We start from the raw sequence: 17,796 nt of genomic DNA, 5'->3' as shown, positions 1-17,796 counted from the left end.
CTGTTCTTTCTCATTTTGTAAAATATTTTTTTATTAATATTCAAAAACATTTTTTTAATTAATATTAATGATTTCCTTTGTCTTATTGTAAAATCATTAGAAATATGATAGGAATCGTCCTTCAAACAACTAATGTCTCCCATTTTTGATTTTATATTAATTAAAAAAAAAATACTCAAGTGTGAATATTAATTGATCACATGTTTATGATATGTAAGATTTTGTAATTTTGTTCACTGCAAAATTTTACATTCCGTTGATTGTGTATTTGTATGTTAATGTTTTATAATTTTATATTACTTTTTATGTTGTTAACCTTTTTACTTATATCTATTTATTTTCATTTTATAAATATAACGTAATTATAAATTTGGTGTTTTAATTAGAATATCTCACTTTCCTCAAAGTTTAAATTAGGTTCGTTAATAGAAGTTTGAAATTTAATAATTTTTATTTTTTCTTGTAAAATCATTTACAAAATTTATTTTTTCAAATATACAAATAGTAAAATTACTTACAAAACAATAATTTTTATAAGTGATTTACAAGAATAATATTTATACAAATATAATAATGAAATGAAATATATATAACATTTTAAAAGATTTAAAACCCCTTAATTTGTTTAAATCATAAAAAGCAGAAATATAACTATTATCAGTTTTATAACATCTGAACTATTCTCTACTGGTTGTGCACTTAAACTACTTTGAATGAAACATTTTGGTAATGATAAAATAAAAATGAAAAGTATTTCTTCCTATTTCTTTCTTGAATATAGTAACCAATTTAGTAAACTCCATTGTATACTGTTACAAACTCACAATTAAATATGAAAAATTCCTGTTTCGCTCCAATTCAAAAGAAAGAAACCTATTGCACATGCGCGGAGCATGATGCTCTTAAAAATTTTCAGGTACTTACCTGAGGGACGGGTGAAGGAAGCTCGAAGCAGTTCTAGAGGATTATACTAATGTTAAAACTCGTAAACGTGCTCCCGGGACCTTACTCTTGAGGAATAATAGAAAACACCTAATATGTTTTAACTCTTTAAAATTAGAACCTTTGGATGAACCCTCGTAAAGTATGTAATCACAATTTAATAGAAAATAAATTATTATTAAAATTAAACAAATTTAATGCTTATTTAGTTCATGTTAAACAGACATTTTCGATATAATAATAAATTTAACTGAATAAAAATAATTTATTGAGATGTTTTCAGCGGTCTAATGTTGGTAGACGTGCGTCAGTGACAAATGGATATGGTGTTTTTCAATTCGTGGGTGTGGCATCAGTTAGTTACGATTCGGATTCTTTGCTGGGTGTTCCGCTTCGCCATTTTTCCAGATATTTATCAAAGAAAACAACAAGTTTAAGATAAGAAAACATTATGTACATTCATTCTGGTGGTTGTTGTGTGGTTTGGTGTTAAAATGTGCTTGGCCCCAACGAACAAGGTAGCTCACTTAACCGCGTATTTGACATTTAAAGCAGTTTATTGGCCTTTCTCCCCTTCTATTTGACATTATAATATTGAAAAATATTGCTGCAATTGCGATTTTAATAAGCGGGATTGTTGCATAATTTTCAATTTTGTAAGATGTCTTAGTGAATGAACCGTATCGATTACGCCGATTTAATCGGATTGATAAGTGCCGAAATCGATGTAAATCCACTTAGAACGTAACGAATTTCATCAAATGCAGGAAATGTTACATTTTATAAACTACTATCTGTTTTATCCGGCTAAATTATTCACTCCCCTCTAGTGATTCACATCCTCATTTTCGATAACCGCATATGGTCTGTTTGATTTTAATTTTCAACCACGCGTCTTCGTCAGTTTTTTTCAAGCACACTCGCTAAAGACATTAACAAGTGCTGAAATATAAATAAATTCGTAACTTGTACACATTCAAAGTTCGCCGAATGTCTAGATTTGGATGTTCTGTTTTGTACCATCTTATCTTGGTCTGTTTACTTTATACACAAATTGGAAAAATGTTTCGTCGTCTTATCAAATATCTGTTTTATCAGAATTTAAAAATAATGTTGTGTCAACCAATATTTCAAAAGAAACGCTCGTCTTATTAAATAGCAGACACAATTAAACTTAATGAATTGCAAGTTGCTCCACTTTCACAGATTTGTCTCTAATTGGAAATGAGAAACAAAATTTAAATGTGTAAGATATTGCTATGTTTTGTAAATATAATTTATTTTTTCATTTTCTATAAATGATTAACTGATTTATTTAATCAAGTATTTTTTGTAATATAACTTATATTATTTTATTATTAAGTATTTATTTTTTCATTTTTATGCTCTGATTGATAGGTAATTTGAGGTTGCCTTCTTGGAATGCATTAGTTTTTTCATTGTAAACAAATGTGTATGCAACGTTTTATTTATTTAATCAGTATTTGCAAATTAAATTTCTACTTTTCATTTGTTAAATAAACTAAATATTAGTGCAAATCAGCTTGTTGTCTGAATAATGATAAGAATGGAATGTAAATGTTTATTTCATAACTAAAAATTGTTATTTATTTTACTTAATCTTTAAAAACTGTAATTAATTGTTATTAAAACAGATGTTTTCAAAATATTCTTATATGTAATCTCTGTTTGTGCAGATTAAATCTAACTTGCTAAATCCTCATAAAAGCTGACCAATTTAACTAATATTAGTAGTGATTTCACTTCATCTTAATTGGATGACATAATATATTTTACGAATATTAGTAAAGATAATTGTTACAGAAATATAATGATGCATTACGCATTTGTTTAAACGGTGTGGTTTCAACGTTTGACTCTATTCGTCTTTAACCGTAAAAGCTATTTTTGCTCATTCGCTCCTTACGACTGAAAAATAAATTTCCAACTAGAAAGTGAACATGACTCACGGACAGTAAACTCCGTCGAACACGACAAAATGTTATTGATTTAATACGAGAATTGCAATAAATTTTACTAGACGACACACCCTCTCCCGACGTGCACTTCAGAAAACACCATTCTATCAACAAATTACTCCACCACTATGATTAATATGACGTTTTTATGTCGCATTAAAAATTCATCCCGTTCCATTCGGACGACAAAAAATCGGATCAAACGACGCCACCAAGCCATTTGTGCCACTCAAAATAATAAATATCGATTTCACGCATCCGTACGCCCTCGTCTCGTTACTCGAAAGGTGCGAGCAATTTTCATTCACTCATTGCGCTTGGTTTCGAGGGTTGTTTGTGACCTTGACTAGTTTAGTCCATAATTGAGCCTGTTTCGGGGTGTAAGTCGGATGGGATCGAGTTTGTCACGTGGCGGTTTCATCAAACGAATTTCTCGTTAACGCACGTGATTTTGTCCGCATCCGTTTTGCCATTAAAACGGTCTGAAATTTTCTGCTGGTACCATTAGGTTTTATAGTTTAGTTTACTAAAGTCCTCGGACCTTTTGCCATTCTGGCTGCATGGAGTGATACCATTTTACTATAAAACTGTAACAAGATCGTTTGCGTTGCTTTCTAACTGTATCTTACACGGAACTTGATAATATTGTAACTGTATGTAAACTAAGTAACATGCTAAAATAAATTAGTGCGGCAGGTGAATTCATTTGATGTAGATTTACTGTGTTTTGGTCTGTTTTAATTGCACCAGTGATACGCGTAACCTATAGTAAGCTTGTTTTATCTAATTCAATTTAAATAAATTTACAGGAAATAGATAATAAGGGATAAAAATGGAATGTCTTGATAAGAAGATTGCTTGTGACTAATCGGACTGAACAACAAAACGTTCTAGCCACAAATCTAAACACACCTTAGACTATTATTACTCATTGCCAGCAAAATCCCCGAAATAAAATAAGTAAGTTCAGTAGCAAATATTTGATCAATCCAACCATTGTTATAATGAAAATGTTTCTCTGACTCTTCTATTTAAAAACTATTTTGCAGTAATTAAAATGATACATAATAATTTACACTCGGTGGCGTGACTAATTAAAAGATGGAAGACAAGAAACGCAGCACGTTTGTGCACCTGAAATAAATTTTAAATATAGAAAACTTGATACCGCGAAGACATTCCAGTTTGTTTTGTCACGACCAGGAAATGCACATCTGTCGCAACGAAGCTGTTTCTCGCTTCATTGTCGATAAAGATGCTGCACATGCGAATCCAACAAAAAATTGATTGTAATAAATCGCTTCTTTACATTTAATTCATTCACGGTCGGCACAATTCATTTGGAGTTGATAAAAGTGACCATTCTAATTCTAATTGAATCAAGTGGAGCACAATGTTTTAATGTGTTGGAATTTACGTTTGTTTTTACTGTTATTTAATTGAGTCAATGTCAAGTGGTTTTAGTATTTATAACCACAATAAACCACATGCCATTTTACTGTCCAAGTTTTTGTTGGCTGGTTTTTTCTCGCGTTTATTACTTGTAGGATTTGTATTGTCTTTGTCAGGCTTTTAGTACATTTCAAACAATGATGTGGCCAACATTTTAAACAAACGTTTCGTTTATTATCTACAATTTTGATAATATTGAGGGGCGTTTTCGTTGTATTTACATAGGAATGTTCCAAAATATTTGTTCTAATCTAATAACTTGTTTATTGTATTCAATTTTATAATAATTCCTTTGATGTTGTATTTGGGTACATGGTCGTTGGTTATACGCTTTATCATCTATTTTATTATAGAATACCCAGAGTTTTCAATAAAATTGATGTAGTGGTGTACATATATTACCAGGTACAAAATAAATCAATATGTATTTTTAATAAAACCATACAAAAATATGAATTTCATAGAGAAAGTTGGTCAGAAAGTTAGCTGAGTTATAGCACAAAATTTTAAATTCCATTCAATTGTCATATTTGAAACTGGAAATTGATTTTGAAACTTTTATAAACTGTAACTCTGTTATATTTTATTCGATTTAAACAATTTTAGTAATGTTGTACCTGTAATTGTCTAAGATCTCTCTACATTGTCCTTCACTCTGGAAGATGGTGGCATAAGTATCATTATTTGAAAAATAGAAATATTATTATTAACTTGGCGGATGTCCAAATGAAGAAAAATAATAATCTTTCTCGTATTCAGCCTACCTAAATTATCCTAATGTGTGTTATGACAAAGTTATATTATTATATTATATATATTTTCTCCGTAATGTTAAAAAATATATAATGAAGAAGCAATGCATAAAACACTTTTTTTAATTAAGAAAAATAAATGAAGTGGTTCATGATACGGCTTGTTGCCTGCCATGTGTTGTTCGTTCAAGTTTGTGTAATTTTTTATCTCACATATTTTCTATAGGGTTGGTACGATATCCAAAGCAAAACATTGATGTTTTTTGGTCTTTTAATCCTGAACAAATCGAAATTGGGCACTTTACATATTTAACAGAGAGCATTCACTAACCTTCTTCTCAGTCTTGAACTAATTTCAAGTCCCACTTCCTTCAGTTTGGTTTTAATTTGTGTAGACAAGAACGGATCGTTAAATAAAATGTTTTAAATTACTTTTATTATTTTTTATTATTATTTTTGACGTTCCAATTATCTAGCTATTTCAAATTCTCACAATATTATTCGCAGCTACCACTTGCCCTGTTCCTCTAAATTTTAATTTTAATTTTCTCTCGGTCTCGGTAACGCTGAATTATTATAATATATTTCATTTTCTAACAGAGTATGATCTAGTTTTACTACGATCAATTAAATAATTCTTATAAGTAAAACTTCGCTACTAATAAATTCACGTTAAAAGGGAGTAATGAAAAACTATTTTCTGTACTTCTTGTCATAAAATGCGTCAAGATATAACTAATAATCATGTACATAAAATGATTAGTTGTACAATTAGCATTAACCTGTCATTTGTATATAAATCTTTTAGTACATTTCAAATAATGATATTATTGAGGGGCGTTTTCGGTCGTGTTTGTTTACAATGGAATGAGGCAAAATATTTGTTCAATATAATGACTTGTTTATTATATTTAAATTAATGTTAAAATTATAATATCGAAATCAATTGTACATAACATATTAGTAGAAATTGTAACAGATAACACTAATCTTTAATAAACACTCTATATTTTTTTAATTTAGATTCGTGTGTTTCAGACTCGTTGTTGCGTCCACCGTCAGTAGGTCGAGTCCGCGTTCACCACCAACATGCCGCTGCCGAAGCGGGTGATCGAGCCGGTGCACGTGACGCGCGGCACCCTACCCGACGACTATCCGCTGCCCTCGGAGCTGGAGGGCGTAACTAATGGCACCTTGGCGAACACGGTGCGTCAGCTCAGCTCGCTTAGCCGCCACGCCGAGGATCTTTTTGGGGAGTTGGCCCGTGACGCTCAACAGCTCTATGACCGATCGAACAGTCTGCAGGCCCGGATTGATCGGTTGGCGATCAAAGTCACTCAACTGGACAGCACCGTCGAAGAAGTCTCGCTACAGGACATCCACATGCGGAAGGCGTTCAAGAGCTCAACAGTTTTCGATCAGCACGTAAGTTTCGATGTCAAAGTAAAGGGACTGTTTAAAGGCATTAAAATGTTTGAGGTAGTTATTATCATTTGAATTCAGCTGAAATTTTTATGCGCTATAGTATCCTACTAAATACTTGAATTATTCGAAAACACATCGTTAATTATTTAAATATGTTTCAATTTCTTATAGAAAAAGAAAGATAAGTGAGTTGCAGCTGATGAAATTTTAAATCAATTTGCATATGTAAATATTACAAATGAATAAAACTTCAAATGTTATCAGCTGCAACTCCGCTACTTTTCATTCGATCGATTTTGTACAGTAGTACGTGTCATTCATTATTCAAGATTGGGTTTTACTCAAGACACTGTTTATGTAATGTACCGACCGAATGGGAGAAAAATTACTATCGAGGAACAGGCATTACTGGAGATTTTTGTCATAATTGAGGAGTATAAAACTAAATTTAAATAAAAAAGAAATGAATTTATAATAATACTATATAATTAACATATATTGTAGATGTAATTATACAAAAGGTCCACTTTTTGTTTAAATATGTGTGTATTTTTGTTTGAACCATTTTGTGTAGCTTGATCTTTGAGCTTTTTCAAAAGCAATAAATTTTCTACACTTCAACACATTGGATAGTTAGTGAGAATGCACAGCAATTTCATGTTAAACTTTCTCTACATTCTCATCACTGTGTGACTTTAATATAGTGCATGCAAAAAAAACCTAACACCTAGATAAAAAAGACCTTATGCGGAGGTAAACAGATCGATCGAGTATCTATTGGCCTACCTTCAACGGCAAAAAATTAATCAGCAATCATACGTGTTGAACTCATCCTGTCCCTTAGGGACAATAATCTAAGACAACGGTCTTGTGGTTCTGTGGTAGCTCTGGGTTCTCTGTTTTGTCATAGAATGGCCCAAAAAATCTGTCACATCGTAAAAAGCCGCAACTGAATTGTAAGCAATATATAAATATTGCAAAAAAGTGTAGTTTTAAGAGAATATTAAAAATATGTGTATTCAAAAACCATATGACTCTTTTAAAGAGAAACTTTTTTATATGAACTTTAACATTGATTGATTCTTATCAATTATACATAAATTAACTTTAGAAACAACATAATCTAAATCTAAAATCAAAACCAAAAATGATAAATGACTAAATAGCGTTCACAGAAAAGACACATACTTCTATTCATCGTTTGCGGATTACGTGTCTGCTTTACATACTCGTATTACAGAAAATAATCTTTCTGTGAAGCCACAGACATCAGATTGAAAAACGTCGGGATTAAAAACGGGTCGCCCCCGCGTTTCTGATTAGAATTTATGTTTGCCGTAAAGAGGAAATGCAATTTTTCAATTGTCGCCCGACCAGAAAACATGTAAGCAAAAAGTCATCATGTAGTTTCGAACGATACATTGGAATTATAAAAATACAATAATTATCGAATATAACTAAATGCAGCTGTAGAAATTGCTGAGATAAAAGTTGAACTATAAAAAACAGAAATTATGTTAACTGGTTTTAATATTGTTCTTGTAATATGCGTTGAATTACCCATGGAAATGTAAAATTCAATTAATTTCTTTGCCATTTATAAAATTACACATATGCGCACATTAATAAAACATTTAACTGTCAACGCTTTTATTTGCCGATTGCACGGATAATATTTTCGCCACACCTAATTGTCAAGGCAAAAATTTATTGCCGGATATAAGTGCAAATTCAATTTATGTGTGTACTCAATCGACATTCGTCATGTCTTAACTGCTCAATTATAAATTCCTGTCCATACTTAACATAAGATACGTGATTAATCCTTCAAAATGATAATTTAAAAGTTTAATAAAGTTCATTATTAAAACTACTCGTAACAACTCTGATGCAGGTTTGCCGAAGTACTTAGAAGGTGCTTTAATATTCCATCAACGTAACAATGGTATGTCCATTCAATTTGCATAATTGTGTGAAGTAATGGGCATTTTCGTTGTCGGCGAAGCTAATTTCGTTGTTAGATTGGCTAATCTCGTGCTATGCGCGAATAATAAAAACTACTAAATGCAATGTGTGTTTAACAGTTAGTCGAAAACTATTCGTGGTCTGGTTTCCTCATAATTTTCACACGTAAATTGTACACAGGAAGACACCATCTATGTTTAACGTATTGTTATGCAAAAAAAGTTTGTTGGCTTACCTTAGGTATACTTTTGAGTCCCGGTTAAGTGTGGGTAAAAAATAAACCGCAAGCAAATATTTGTTTTAATGATGACCAAGTTTGTGTGTTTAATTAATGAACCACGTTAATTATAATTATGGGACGGCTAATTTTTTACATTAACGACATCGAAGTTTTATGTAATTAAAGAGGTACATATATTTTTTGCGGTATTCAGAATAAAATTAGTAATTTCCATGTAATTACTCTACCTCAGTTTACTTGTCTTAAAATATTATTAATCAACAATAAAATTGTCTATTAGTGTATATTAATAGGACCTGCATTTTCTTTTAGATTTTTGCCCGTGCGACGATGCCAACGGCGATGCTGGAAACGTACAACTCGTGCGACAAGCCGCCGCCTCTGGATAAGCTGAACGGCTACAGAGACGACGGCAAAGACGGCCTGAAATTCTATACAGATCCGAATTACTTCTTCGAATTGTGGCGTCAGGAGATGCTCAACGACACCGAACGCATGATGCACGACCGGGGCAAGAAGCCACACAGGCCACGCGCCGACGGTGGTCAGGGCAACAGGCACAAAAAGCGGGTGCGACAGCCACACAACACGCGCGAACGTCAGAAACAGATCGCGATGGGTCATGGCGAAACAATCATGAATCCGAACACCATTTACAGGTTAGTATTTAAATATTTGTACGTGAATCTGTATATTAAAAGTTGTGTTGTTTTCGTTAGAACTCCGCAACAGATTCAGTTGCAACAGACCGACGAAATGATGATGGAACAACAACGTCCTCCGCGGCCGAATTCCATCGAAATCCGCCGTTCGTATCAGCAGGAGATGCCGGACGGTATGCCGTCGCCTGCTGCCTATCCTCCGTACGAGGAAAATCCTTACCAGCACGGAATGTACGGCCAGGGTCCCCTCAGTTCGGAGTCTTTGAATATGGCCGGTGGTACGCCCACCAGGGGTAAGGCCCGCCCAAGTCAACCGCCACCAGCGCCGCCTAGCAATACCAGCACGCCCAGTGCCAATACGCCAACAAGAGGTAAATTATTTATATATGTTTTGTTTATATTTTGGAATAAAATTGTTGTTCAGGTCGCAGTATGTCCACGGGTAGAGACAACTTGCCGCCGCCCCCTCCGCCACCCGAGGCGTCAATGTCGCCGCCCAACGGCATTCCTTCCCACGTGGTACGCCAATCTAGCGTACACTCCCGTTCGAGCAGCCCGCAGCACATCATTCACCCGATGGCGCCGGAACCACCTCTGCCTCCCTCCATCATTGCGCCTCAGGACCTGCCACCTCCTCCTCCGGCGCCAGTCAAGCAAGCGTCGCCGCCCAAGCAGCCTCCGACGCCAGCAGCTCCGCCGCCACCGCCTCCGCCCCCCATGCCTATGAACGGAGGGGTGATACCGCCAGCGAGTCCGCCGGCACCGTTGATGAACGGAAACTTAGCCAACATACTAACGTCGACACCTCCCAAATTAACGCCCGTCAAAGACAGGCCTATTGCCAAACAAGGCCCTCCGCTGGCTGACCCTAGAAACGATTTGCTTAAAGCTATCAGGGATGGCATCAAATTACGAAAAGTAAGTGCATTTTTAATAATCATTTTTATCACGTTACAACAATTTTCAACTTCTAGGTCGAAAAAACGGAGCGTAAGGAAGTGGAGCAAGGCAATGGATTACACGATGTCGCCTCGATATTGGCGCGGCGCGTCGCCGTCGAACTTAGTGACACCGATTCGGGCAGCGAGTCTGAAGACAGCGAGGGTTGGGGCGAGAACGAGACATCGGCGTGACATCGACGCAAGGCTAGCACCGCTAGCCAGGTCTACTGAGCGTCAGATTCGTGGAGAATTTAAGGAGTCGGAAAAGATGGTCACAACGAAATGAGTGCTCCGCACGTGTGTGATGTACAAAGTCCGGTTGAATGTTCTGTTTTTTTTTCTTTGGTTTACCGTCGTTTGGTCTTGTGGAGCGTGTACAGATGTTAGGTTCGTTTCGAGTATATCTCTGTGGAGTGATCAGTTTGAACAGTTTGTTTCTTATTAATGTTGAATAGTTACGTTGCTTTAAAATTATTAGTTAATAAACTATTAAAATATGTCAATTCCGAAATTTTATTATCACAGTTTGTAGCGCGAAAATTACACGGTTTAGTACAAAGGAAGAAGCTCTTAGAGATAATAATTGAGATGAATGTAACTTCTCAAAAATCAAATTTTGTCTGATGCTCTGTACAAATTCAAAACTGCTTTCAATAATATTCATAGACTTAAAATATGTATACCACATATTTATTGGACATGTAAACAATAATCTTGAAATAGTTAGTCTCAATATTGGCTTAGGCTTTAACTGTATGAAACGTAAGACTGAAATACAGAATCTATGAAAATTGCCTTGTGTACTGGTTGAAACAATTAAGCTGTACTGGTTAAAATAGGTAGTACTTCTTAATTCTGTATCTACAATATGTATGAAGCAATAATAAAATTGTGTTATTTGTACATAGCATCAGGTGAAAGTAGCGAACTTATGAAATCAAATGTCTTAGTGTACGTGTAAATGCTTTGGTATGTGCAAAAAATTTGGTTGGAAGAAATTGATCAGTGTTCTTTTTTATCTACTAATTTAATTTTTAATAAAATAAAGGAATACTGTTCATATCTGTAAATTTTCAAAGATGCATTATTTGAATTTTTGTTGATTTATGTGAGATTATTGTAAGTCAAGCCAAATTTCCAGTATTATAGTGATTGAATAAACAATGTTTTCTTTTTTCCTACTAGAAAAAAAAGATGTATGTATGATGCTTTATATATTTTGTTCAATATATGTATATAGTTTATATTTTGTAAAGTATGTAAGCTTTTTATTTTAAATTATATAAGGTGTATAGTAACATATAATAATTGTAATCTAATGATACTCTTTTAATATTTTAACTAATATCTTTCAGGAAACATTTGTAAAGATAACCTATTAATGGGCAAAATAAATTTAAATAATGAAACATGTGTATTATTTCTTTACTTTAACTTGAAAATGTTTTGATATTACTAAAATAAAAGAGCACTATTCAAAATAGTGAACAGACAAAAATTGTTACTGTTTAGAATTATGAGTGACATTTCTGGTAAAACCCCCTTATTTTTTAACGGTTATCTTTCCCGCCTTATTGTACAATGGTCAAGAATGTTTTAAAAGGTATTTAATAATCATGTAAAGAAGCAATTACTTAAAAGTTATGGCATTTTTAAACATTTGTTTTATATTGTCAATGTTTGGATTGGAGTTTAGGTAAGTAGAGGTTAGAATTTTAAAAGACTAAATTATTTATAAAGACAATATTTTATTTATTTATAATTACATTGGATTTCCAAGATATTCAATCATTTATATATTAATATTATAAAAACAATTTAATACAACTTATATTGCTTTAAAGAATTACATGTCACAAACCTAAAAACTATTAAGAGGTACGCATTGGTGGAGACACCAAAATAACACCATCACCTCTTACGAACAGCATTGGTATATTTCTTTTTGTTGTTCTGTAAACTTCTTCATAAGTTTCTTCGTCTATTTCCACAGTAGTAATAGTTTCTTCTGCTTCACTAAGAATCATATTCATATGTTGATCATAAGCCTGAAATTAACAGATAGAATGGAGTTATGGATTAAATTGTTGGTAACTGAACTTACATGTAATCTACCACGAATTTCTCGGTCGTTTCTCATTTTAACGTAGATTCTTTCATCTAAACTCAATCTAACCAAGTCCAGCGGTTCTTTAACGGTTATGGAAGGAAGCTGTAAATAAAGCATTACTAATAATATAAATTGTGATATTCATTCAATAATTACATTTTCTAAATCATCTGCCATTGTATCGCTTCACAAATTTCAAATCTTCTGTTCGTACAACAAACCGAATTTTAGGTTATATTATGTATCATAGAAAACCTTATGTATACAGTTACCTACACCAAAAGTGATTTAAATTTTATAATGTATTTATAATATTTTATATTATATTTATAAATAAATATTAGTATATGGTATACTTATAAACAAATTAAGTGAATATAGAGATAATTTTTCAAATTAATAATCTACGTAAATATTTTTGCTGCTTGTTACGACGATGTTTGCATATTTATATGTAAATTTTATATTGGTTCATATTCTATGATTTCAATTTATTTAAAGTCGAATGAATTCCTTTCAATCAAAATTTGAAACATAAAAACAAGTATCATAATCACAACGTCGCATCTATATTGATTTTAACTATAGGCAACCCATGTGACATCAACAGTGCAGATAGAGCAATTTTGAATAAACATACGGCTGTTCATTCAGCTTTTATTAACTCATTTGATCTTACGACACTATCGAGTAAGTCCTTAAACACTTATGGCTTTAAATTTAGAATTATACAATTTTCTATTTTATTTTTGCGGCACACTGAAACATATTGCGTCTATTTATAACTTGGGCATAATAAATTTAAATCTTGATTTCCGAGTTCATTCAGGCACAGTCTGTTATTCATCAGAGTTAATTGAAACGTTTCCGAGACTGAAATTAAAATTCTGGCATTGCGTCACGTTTTAAGCGTGGATGTAAATTTAGGTAGAAATATTCAAGTACTTCGCATTTTCCGGTCTGTACGCGGTAATTAAAAGATGTATGCGAAAGGGGAAATTGAAACTGACACTAGTAGTGATTCAAGTGATTCTAGTAGTGATTTAGAGGAAACCGATAATGTAAATCGACAAAAAAGGGACGTGAAATGGTAAGTCTAAACATGTGAGTTGAGCGCTTTTTGGAACTTTATACTTCTTAAACGTTTTTAAGTACCAGTCAGCTAGTTTAACTGAATTAAATATTTTATAAATATTTATTTTTTATATTCTTAGTGTTGCAAAAATTCGCATTTACAAAATTGTTATTATAGTACGAAATCTGAGATTTGTAAGGAATATATATTAATAGAAATTAATGGGGTTTATGTACTTTTCACCATTCTATTTTAAAATAGTTATCCCTTGGGGAAACCAATTCGTGTTTCCATCTACATTAGAAATTTAAAACGAGTTTAAAATTTTATGGAAAAACAATTATGAAAACAGGGAATACATTGCAAAATACAAATTCTATTTTTACTTTTTAGAATATCGATTCCATCATGGTTCGTAAATATTTATGCAATCGTAAAATATACTGTTCGATTTTATTGACGCGTGCGACCATTAATTTAAATGTTGTGTTCAAACTGTAGTCGATATTTGATTTATTACAATCGTACTCTTATGAAAAAGGAAAACCACAATATATTTCTTTGTTTGTGAGAAAGCGTAATAAAAAAAAGTAAAATTTTGTCAACAATTAACTAATTTCACACACTTCTGAAAGAGAAATCCCTTCTATGTATACAATAGTTGCAATTAAGCTAAAAAGTCTAATTAAATTATTAAAATAAATATCTATTTTGATATCAGCAGTTATTTATAGTTTGATTAATCCATAAAAGCTGCCGTAAGTGATTCATTGACAAAATATATAAATTTTGAGAACGGATAACAAATGAATATAGGAGAATAATTAATAATTTAAAAACATAAGTACATATAAAAAAGTTGAAATATTTATTTGACTATGTGTGGGGTTAGTGATGAACAACCACCACCGAAAATTCACAGTAACTAAATTAAAAAGTCTAATTTCACTATTAAAATAAATATCTGTGACCAGTTATTTGTATTTTGATTAATTTATAAAAGCTGTCGTACTAATTCATTGACAAAATATTTAAATGTTGATAACGGATAATATTTGAATTTTGATAGATCATGGAAATTATAATTTAAAAACATAAGTATCTGTAAAAAAGTCAAATTTTTATTTAACTAGGTGTGGGGTTAGTGATGAACAACCGCCACCGAAAGCTCACTGGCCTCCAGCTTCATCGAGTCGATCTCATTATGTACATATACCATCTAGACCACGATGGACCCAATGGAAAATGCAGCTTTATTCCAAGACCGAGTATCATCTAGCTGTTTATCCGGACGGAAGAGTTTTTGGAACGAAAGATGATACGGATTTGCACAGTAAGAATTATAACTGTTTATCAATTAAATGTATATACATTTATTTTCTTTTTAGCTTTTTTGGAATTGATGCCTGGAGGTGGCACGTCTTTGGTCAAAATAAAAGGCTTGTTATCAAATATGTACGTGGGGATGAATCATAAAGGAAAATTATATGCCGAGGTAAACTAGTTAATAATATATAATGATTAACCATTTTAAATGTGATTTATAAAAAGTTAACTTTAACATTTTAACAATTCGTTCGTTTTTAGCCAGATCCTTTAAGTGATAATATAATATTCATAGAGGATTTTCAAGGGCTCTATACAACGTATAAATCAAAGAAGTTTGAAAAAAGAGGTTGGTATATTGGGATCAAGAAAAATGGAAAGTTCAAAAGGGGGAGAAAAACTAATGCGGGCCAAAAAGCTGTCAAGTTCATACCTAGAAGGAAACGATTTGAATAAAAATTTATACAAATGCCACGTTAAGAAAATATATCTAAAGTATAACGATACTTTAGCAATATATTTTTTTATTATTTAAGTTATTAATTAACTTAAATAATTCTAGTCAATTATAGTACGAATATAATTATAGTGGTTTTATGTTTGTTAACTTCAGAAGTATGTAACTTAACAATAATAGTTTTAAACGACAATAAAAATAAATATTGGACTCATTCCTTTTACCACTACTTGCAGTATTCACTCATTTTATATTATGTACAAACTAATGCAGCTAATTTATGTTAATTTTGAATAAAATGTTTTATATGAACTAATATTTTTTGTACCGTTTTGTATATAATAAAATATTTTAGAAATAGTAACTGTGGTTTTATTGATCGTTTATTGATTAAAGTTTCAAATTATGTTAATCTAAAAATTATTTCGGTATAAATATATACAAAATTCCTACCTATCTATTTTAAGATTACAAACACTCATGTTATTATCTTAAATATATATAGTTTCTATATATCTATTGTACACGATTCAGTTTTAGTTGACGATGGGTCCGTTTGGGAACGAATTTAAATTGTACTGTGAAAGAGGTTTCCATTTAGCCGTAAGAGGGAATGGAATAATAGAAGGGACTGATGAGTTAAATGACTGCGACAGTAAGTTTATACATTTGATAGATAAAAGTACAACTACTTAATTCATTCATTTATTTTAGCTGATTTAATATGTTCTTCCGCTGATAATGAAAGCGAGGTGAGACTAAAAGGTAAATACACTGGAAGATACATTTGCTTTGGTGAAGAAGGACAATTATATGGAGAGGTAATGCTTTTAATCTAGATGCACTCTTTATTTTGATTAGAAATAATACATCTTCAATTTTTATAGGAAGATGTCAATAATCCAGGAACTAAATTTATAGAAAGTTTTGCTGGTTCATACACCTGCTACGAATCAGCAACATATCCTAAATGGTATATTGGTTTAAACAAGCAATTGAAATCAAAACCAGGCCCTAGAACAACATGGGGAAAGAAGTCCACCAAATTTTTGCCCCGACGACAATCATAACATAAGAGACTAATTAAGTTTTTATCAGTATTAACCGCTACGAATACAGACATTCATATTCCTTGTTATTTCCTTACACGAACGCATCGAACGGACGTTGTTTTGAATAATGATCCAGTTGCTCATAATATATAAAATTAAGTGGTCGTAAGCTCATTAACCAAAGTTAATTTTTTAATGAGCATTAATATCTTGAAAGATTTCTGCGCGGCCCACTTACCACTCGACCCACTTTACGGACTCAATGTCAATGGCATCTGTTCGCTCTGCAACTACCTCGCTTTACCATCATTCTTCTAAATGTTTGGATTTAAATTGGACTGTTATGTAAGATTTGATTGCTCGTGTTTTAAATCGTTCACAAATTGTTATAAAATATACATACAAAAAACGGTATTTAAGAACGTTAAATATTATTATAACATAATAATAAAACTGTTTTTGGAAACTTACTATCACATGGAGGGACAATTTTTTATTATATAAATTTAACGTTTTATTTACTGATAAACGATTATACTATAAATTATAATTGATTGGAAACTTATTTATATATTTGTTGAATTATTTAATTAAACACAAAAAAAATAAATTTACTTTTGTGTCAAATATTGCCTAAATAGTTGAAAATTAACATGAATAATTTATCAATCATCAAACATCTGATATTTCAATCACGCATAGACAATTTCTCAAGCCTATAGAATTTTTAACCCATATTTGTCGCAGCGCAAATTAACTAAACAGTTTCCATTAGTGCCGCAGCATTAAATCGGATTTTTTTCACAGCAAATCAAGAGAGATTAGAAAGTGATCCCGTGTGTCTCCTCCTAAGAACCTGTCATGTCATTGATATATTATCTAGTTTTATACGGGATGGTTAGTCTTGAATTAATTTATTGAAATCGGTTTCATCTCCTTAGTATAACCGCAAAACGCTATTTATTCATTATTGTTCTCATTCATTTGAGTCGCGCTCATTACACATTTATTATGGTATTATTTGTGTGGGTATAATTGTATTATTATTGAATGTTTAAATCGTTTTATAATTACATGAAAAACCAATGGTCACCATAAATTTTATTTTTGCTTTAATTGTCGTGAAAATAAATTAATTGATCCAATACATTTGTTTAATTATTTGTAACAGTTACAATTTAGTTTGTATATAGTTCAGAAAATTGTAAGTTGTTGGAAAATAGATTGATTGTAATAATCATTTGAAAGAAATTTAAAAATTGAAAATTTGTATATAAATAATGTGTCAAAATATAAAGAGATAATTTAACTATTATTTTGCTTTTTTGAATATTCTTTTAATTGGTGCAGGAAAATGATTTAGTTATTTGAGAAAGAAGTTACTTAACAATTTTTGTTCGTTTATCTATTATAATTA

The 17,796-nt window shown here is 31.7% G+C and overlaps 4 protein-coding genes across 6 annotated transcripts; 3 read left to right on the top strand and 1 right to left on the bottom strand.

Annotated features, from left to right (window-relative positions):
- Positions 1–1,303: 1,303 nt before the first annotated feature.
- Positions 1,304–10,862, top strand: LOC109598066 (wiskott-Aldrich syndrome protein family member 3). The gene is made up of 6 exons (XM_020013873.2): positions 1,304–1,460; positions 6,164–6,550; positions 9,069–9,415; positions 9,476–9,789; positions 9,843–10,336; positions 10,393–10,862. Exons 2-6 carry the CDS (start codon positions 6,215–6,217, stop codon positions 10,549–10,551), a joined length of 1,650 nt encoding a protein of 549 aa, XP_019869432.1. The 5' UTR covers positions 1,304–1,460; positions 6,164–6,214; the 3' UTR covers positions 10,552–10,862.
- Positions 10,863–11,928: 1,066 nt separating this feature from the next.
- On the top strand, positions 11,929–16,454 carry LOC109598033 (fibroblast growth factor 1). Of its 3 annotated transcripts, none has more exons than XM_049961512.1 (4): positions 11,929–12,055; positions 15,862–15,982; positions 16,042–16,148; positions 16,215–16,454. In XM_049961512.1, the coding sequence occupies exons 2-4, from the start codon at positions 15,874–15,876 to the stop codon at positions 16,395–16,397; spliced, it is 399 nt and encodes a 132-aa protein (XP_049817469.1). In that variant the 5' UTR covers positions 11,929–12,055; positions 15,862–15,873; the 3' UTR covers positions 16,398–16,454. The 3 variants fall into 3 exon arrangements, with proteins under 3 accessions (XP_049817469.1, XP_049817470.1, XP_019869400.1); XM_049961513.1 differs by lacking the exon at positions 11,929–12,055 and adding an exon at positions 13,090–13,159; XM_020013841.2 differs by lacking the exon at positions 11,929–12,055 and adding an exon at positions 13,108–13,159 and having other exon boundaries at positions 15,868–15,982.
- On the bottom strand, positions 12,088–12,785 carry LOC109598053 (U6 snRNA-associated Sm-like protein LSm3). The gene is made up of 3 exons (XM_020013862.2): positions 12,626–12,785; positions 12,464–12,571; positions 12,088–12,407 (listed from the first exon to the last, which is right to left on the bottom strand). The coding sequence occupies exons 1-3, from the start codon at positions 12,644–12,646 to the stop codon at positions 12,231–12,233; spliced, it is 306 nt and encodes a 101-aa protein (XP_019869421.1). The 5' UTR covers positions 12,647–12,785; the 3' UTR covers positions 12,088–12,230.
- On the top strand, positions 13,189–15,638 carry LOC126264287 (fibroblast growth factor 1-like). Its single transcript, XM_049961511.1, has 4 exons — positions 13,189–13,559; positions 14,678–14,877; positions 14,933–15,039; positions 15,132–15,638. The coding sequence occupies exons 1-4, from the start codon at positions 13,450–13,452 to the stop codon at positions 15,324–15,326; spliced, it is 612 nt and encodes a 203-aa protein (XP_049817468.1). The 5' UTR covers positions 13,189–13,449; the 3' UTR covers positions 15,327–15,638.
- Positions 16,455–17,796: the final 1,342 nt, after the last annotated feature.

This window comes from Aethina tumida, chromosome 1 (assembly GCF_024364675.1).
Source record: "Aethina tumida isolate Nest 87 chromosome 1, icAetTumi1.1, whole genome shotgun sequence".
Taxonomy (NCBI): Eukaryota; Metazoa; Arthropoda; class Insecta; order Coleoptera; family Nitidulidae; genus Aethina; species Aethina tumida.
This window is presented reverse-complemented; position numbering and strand designations above follow the sequence as displayed.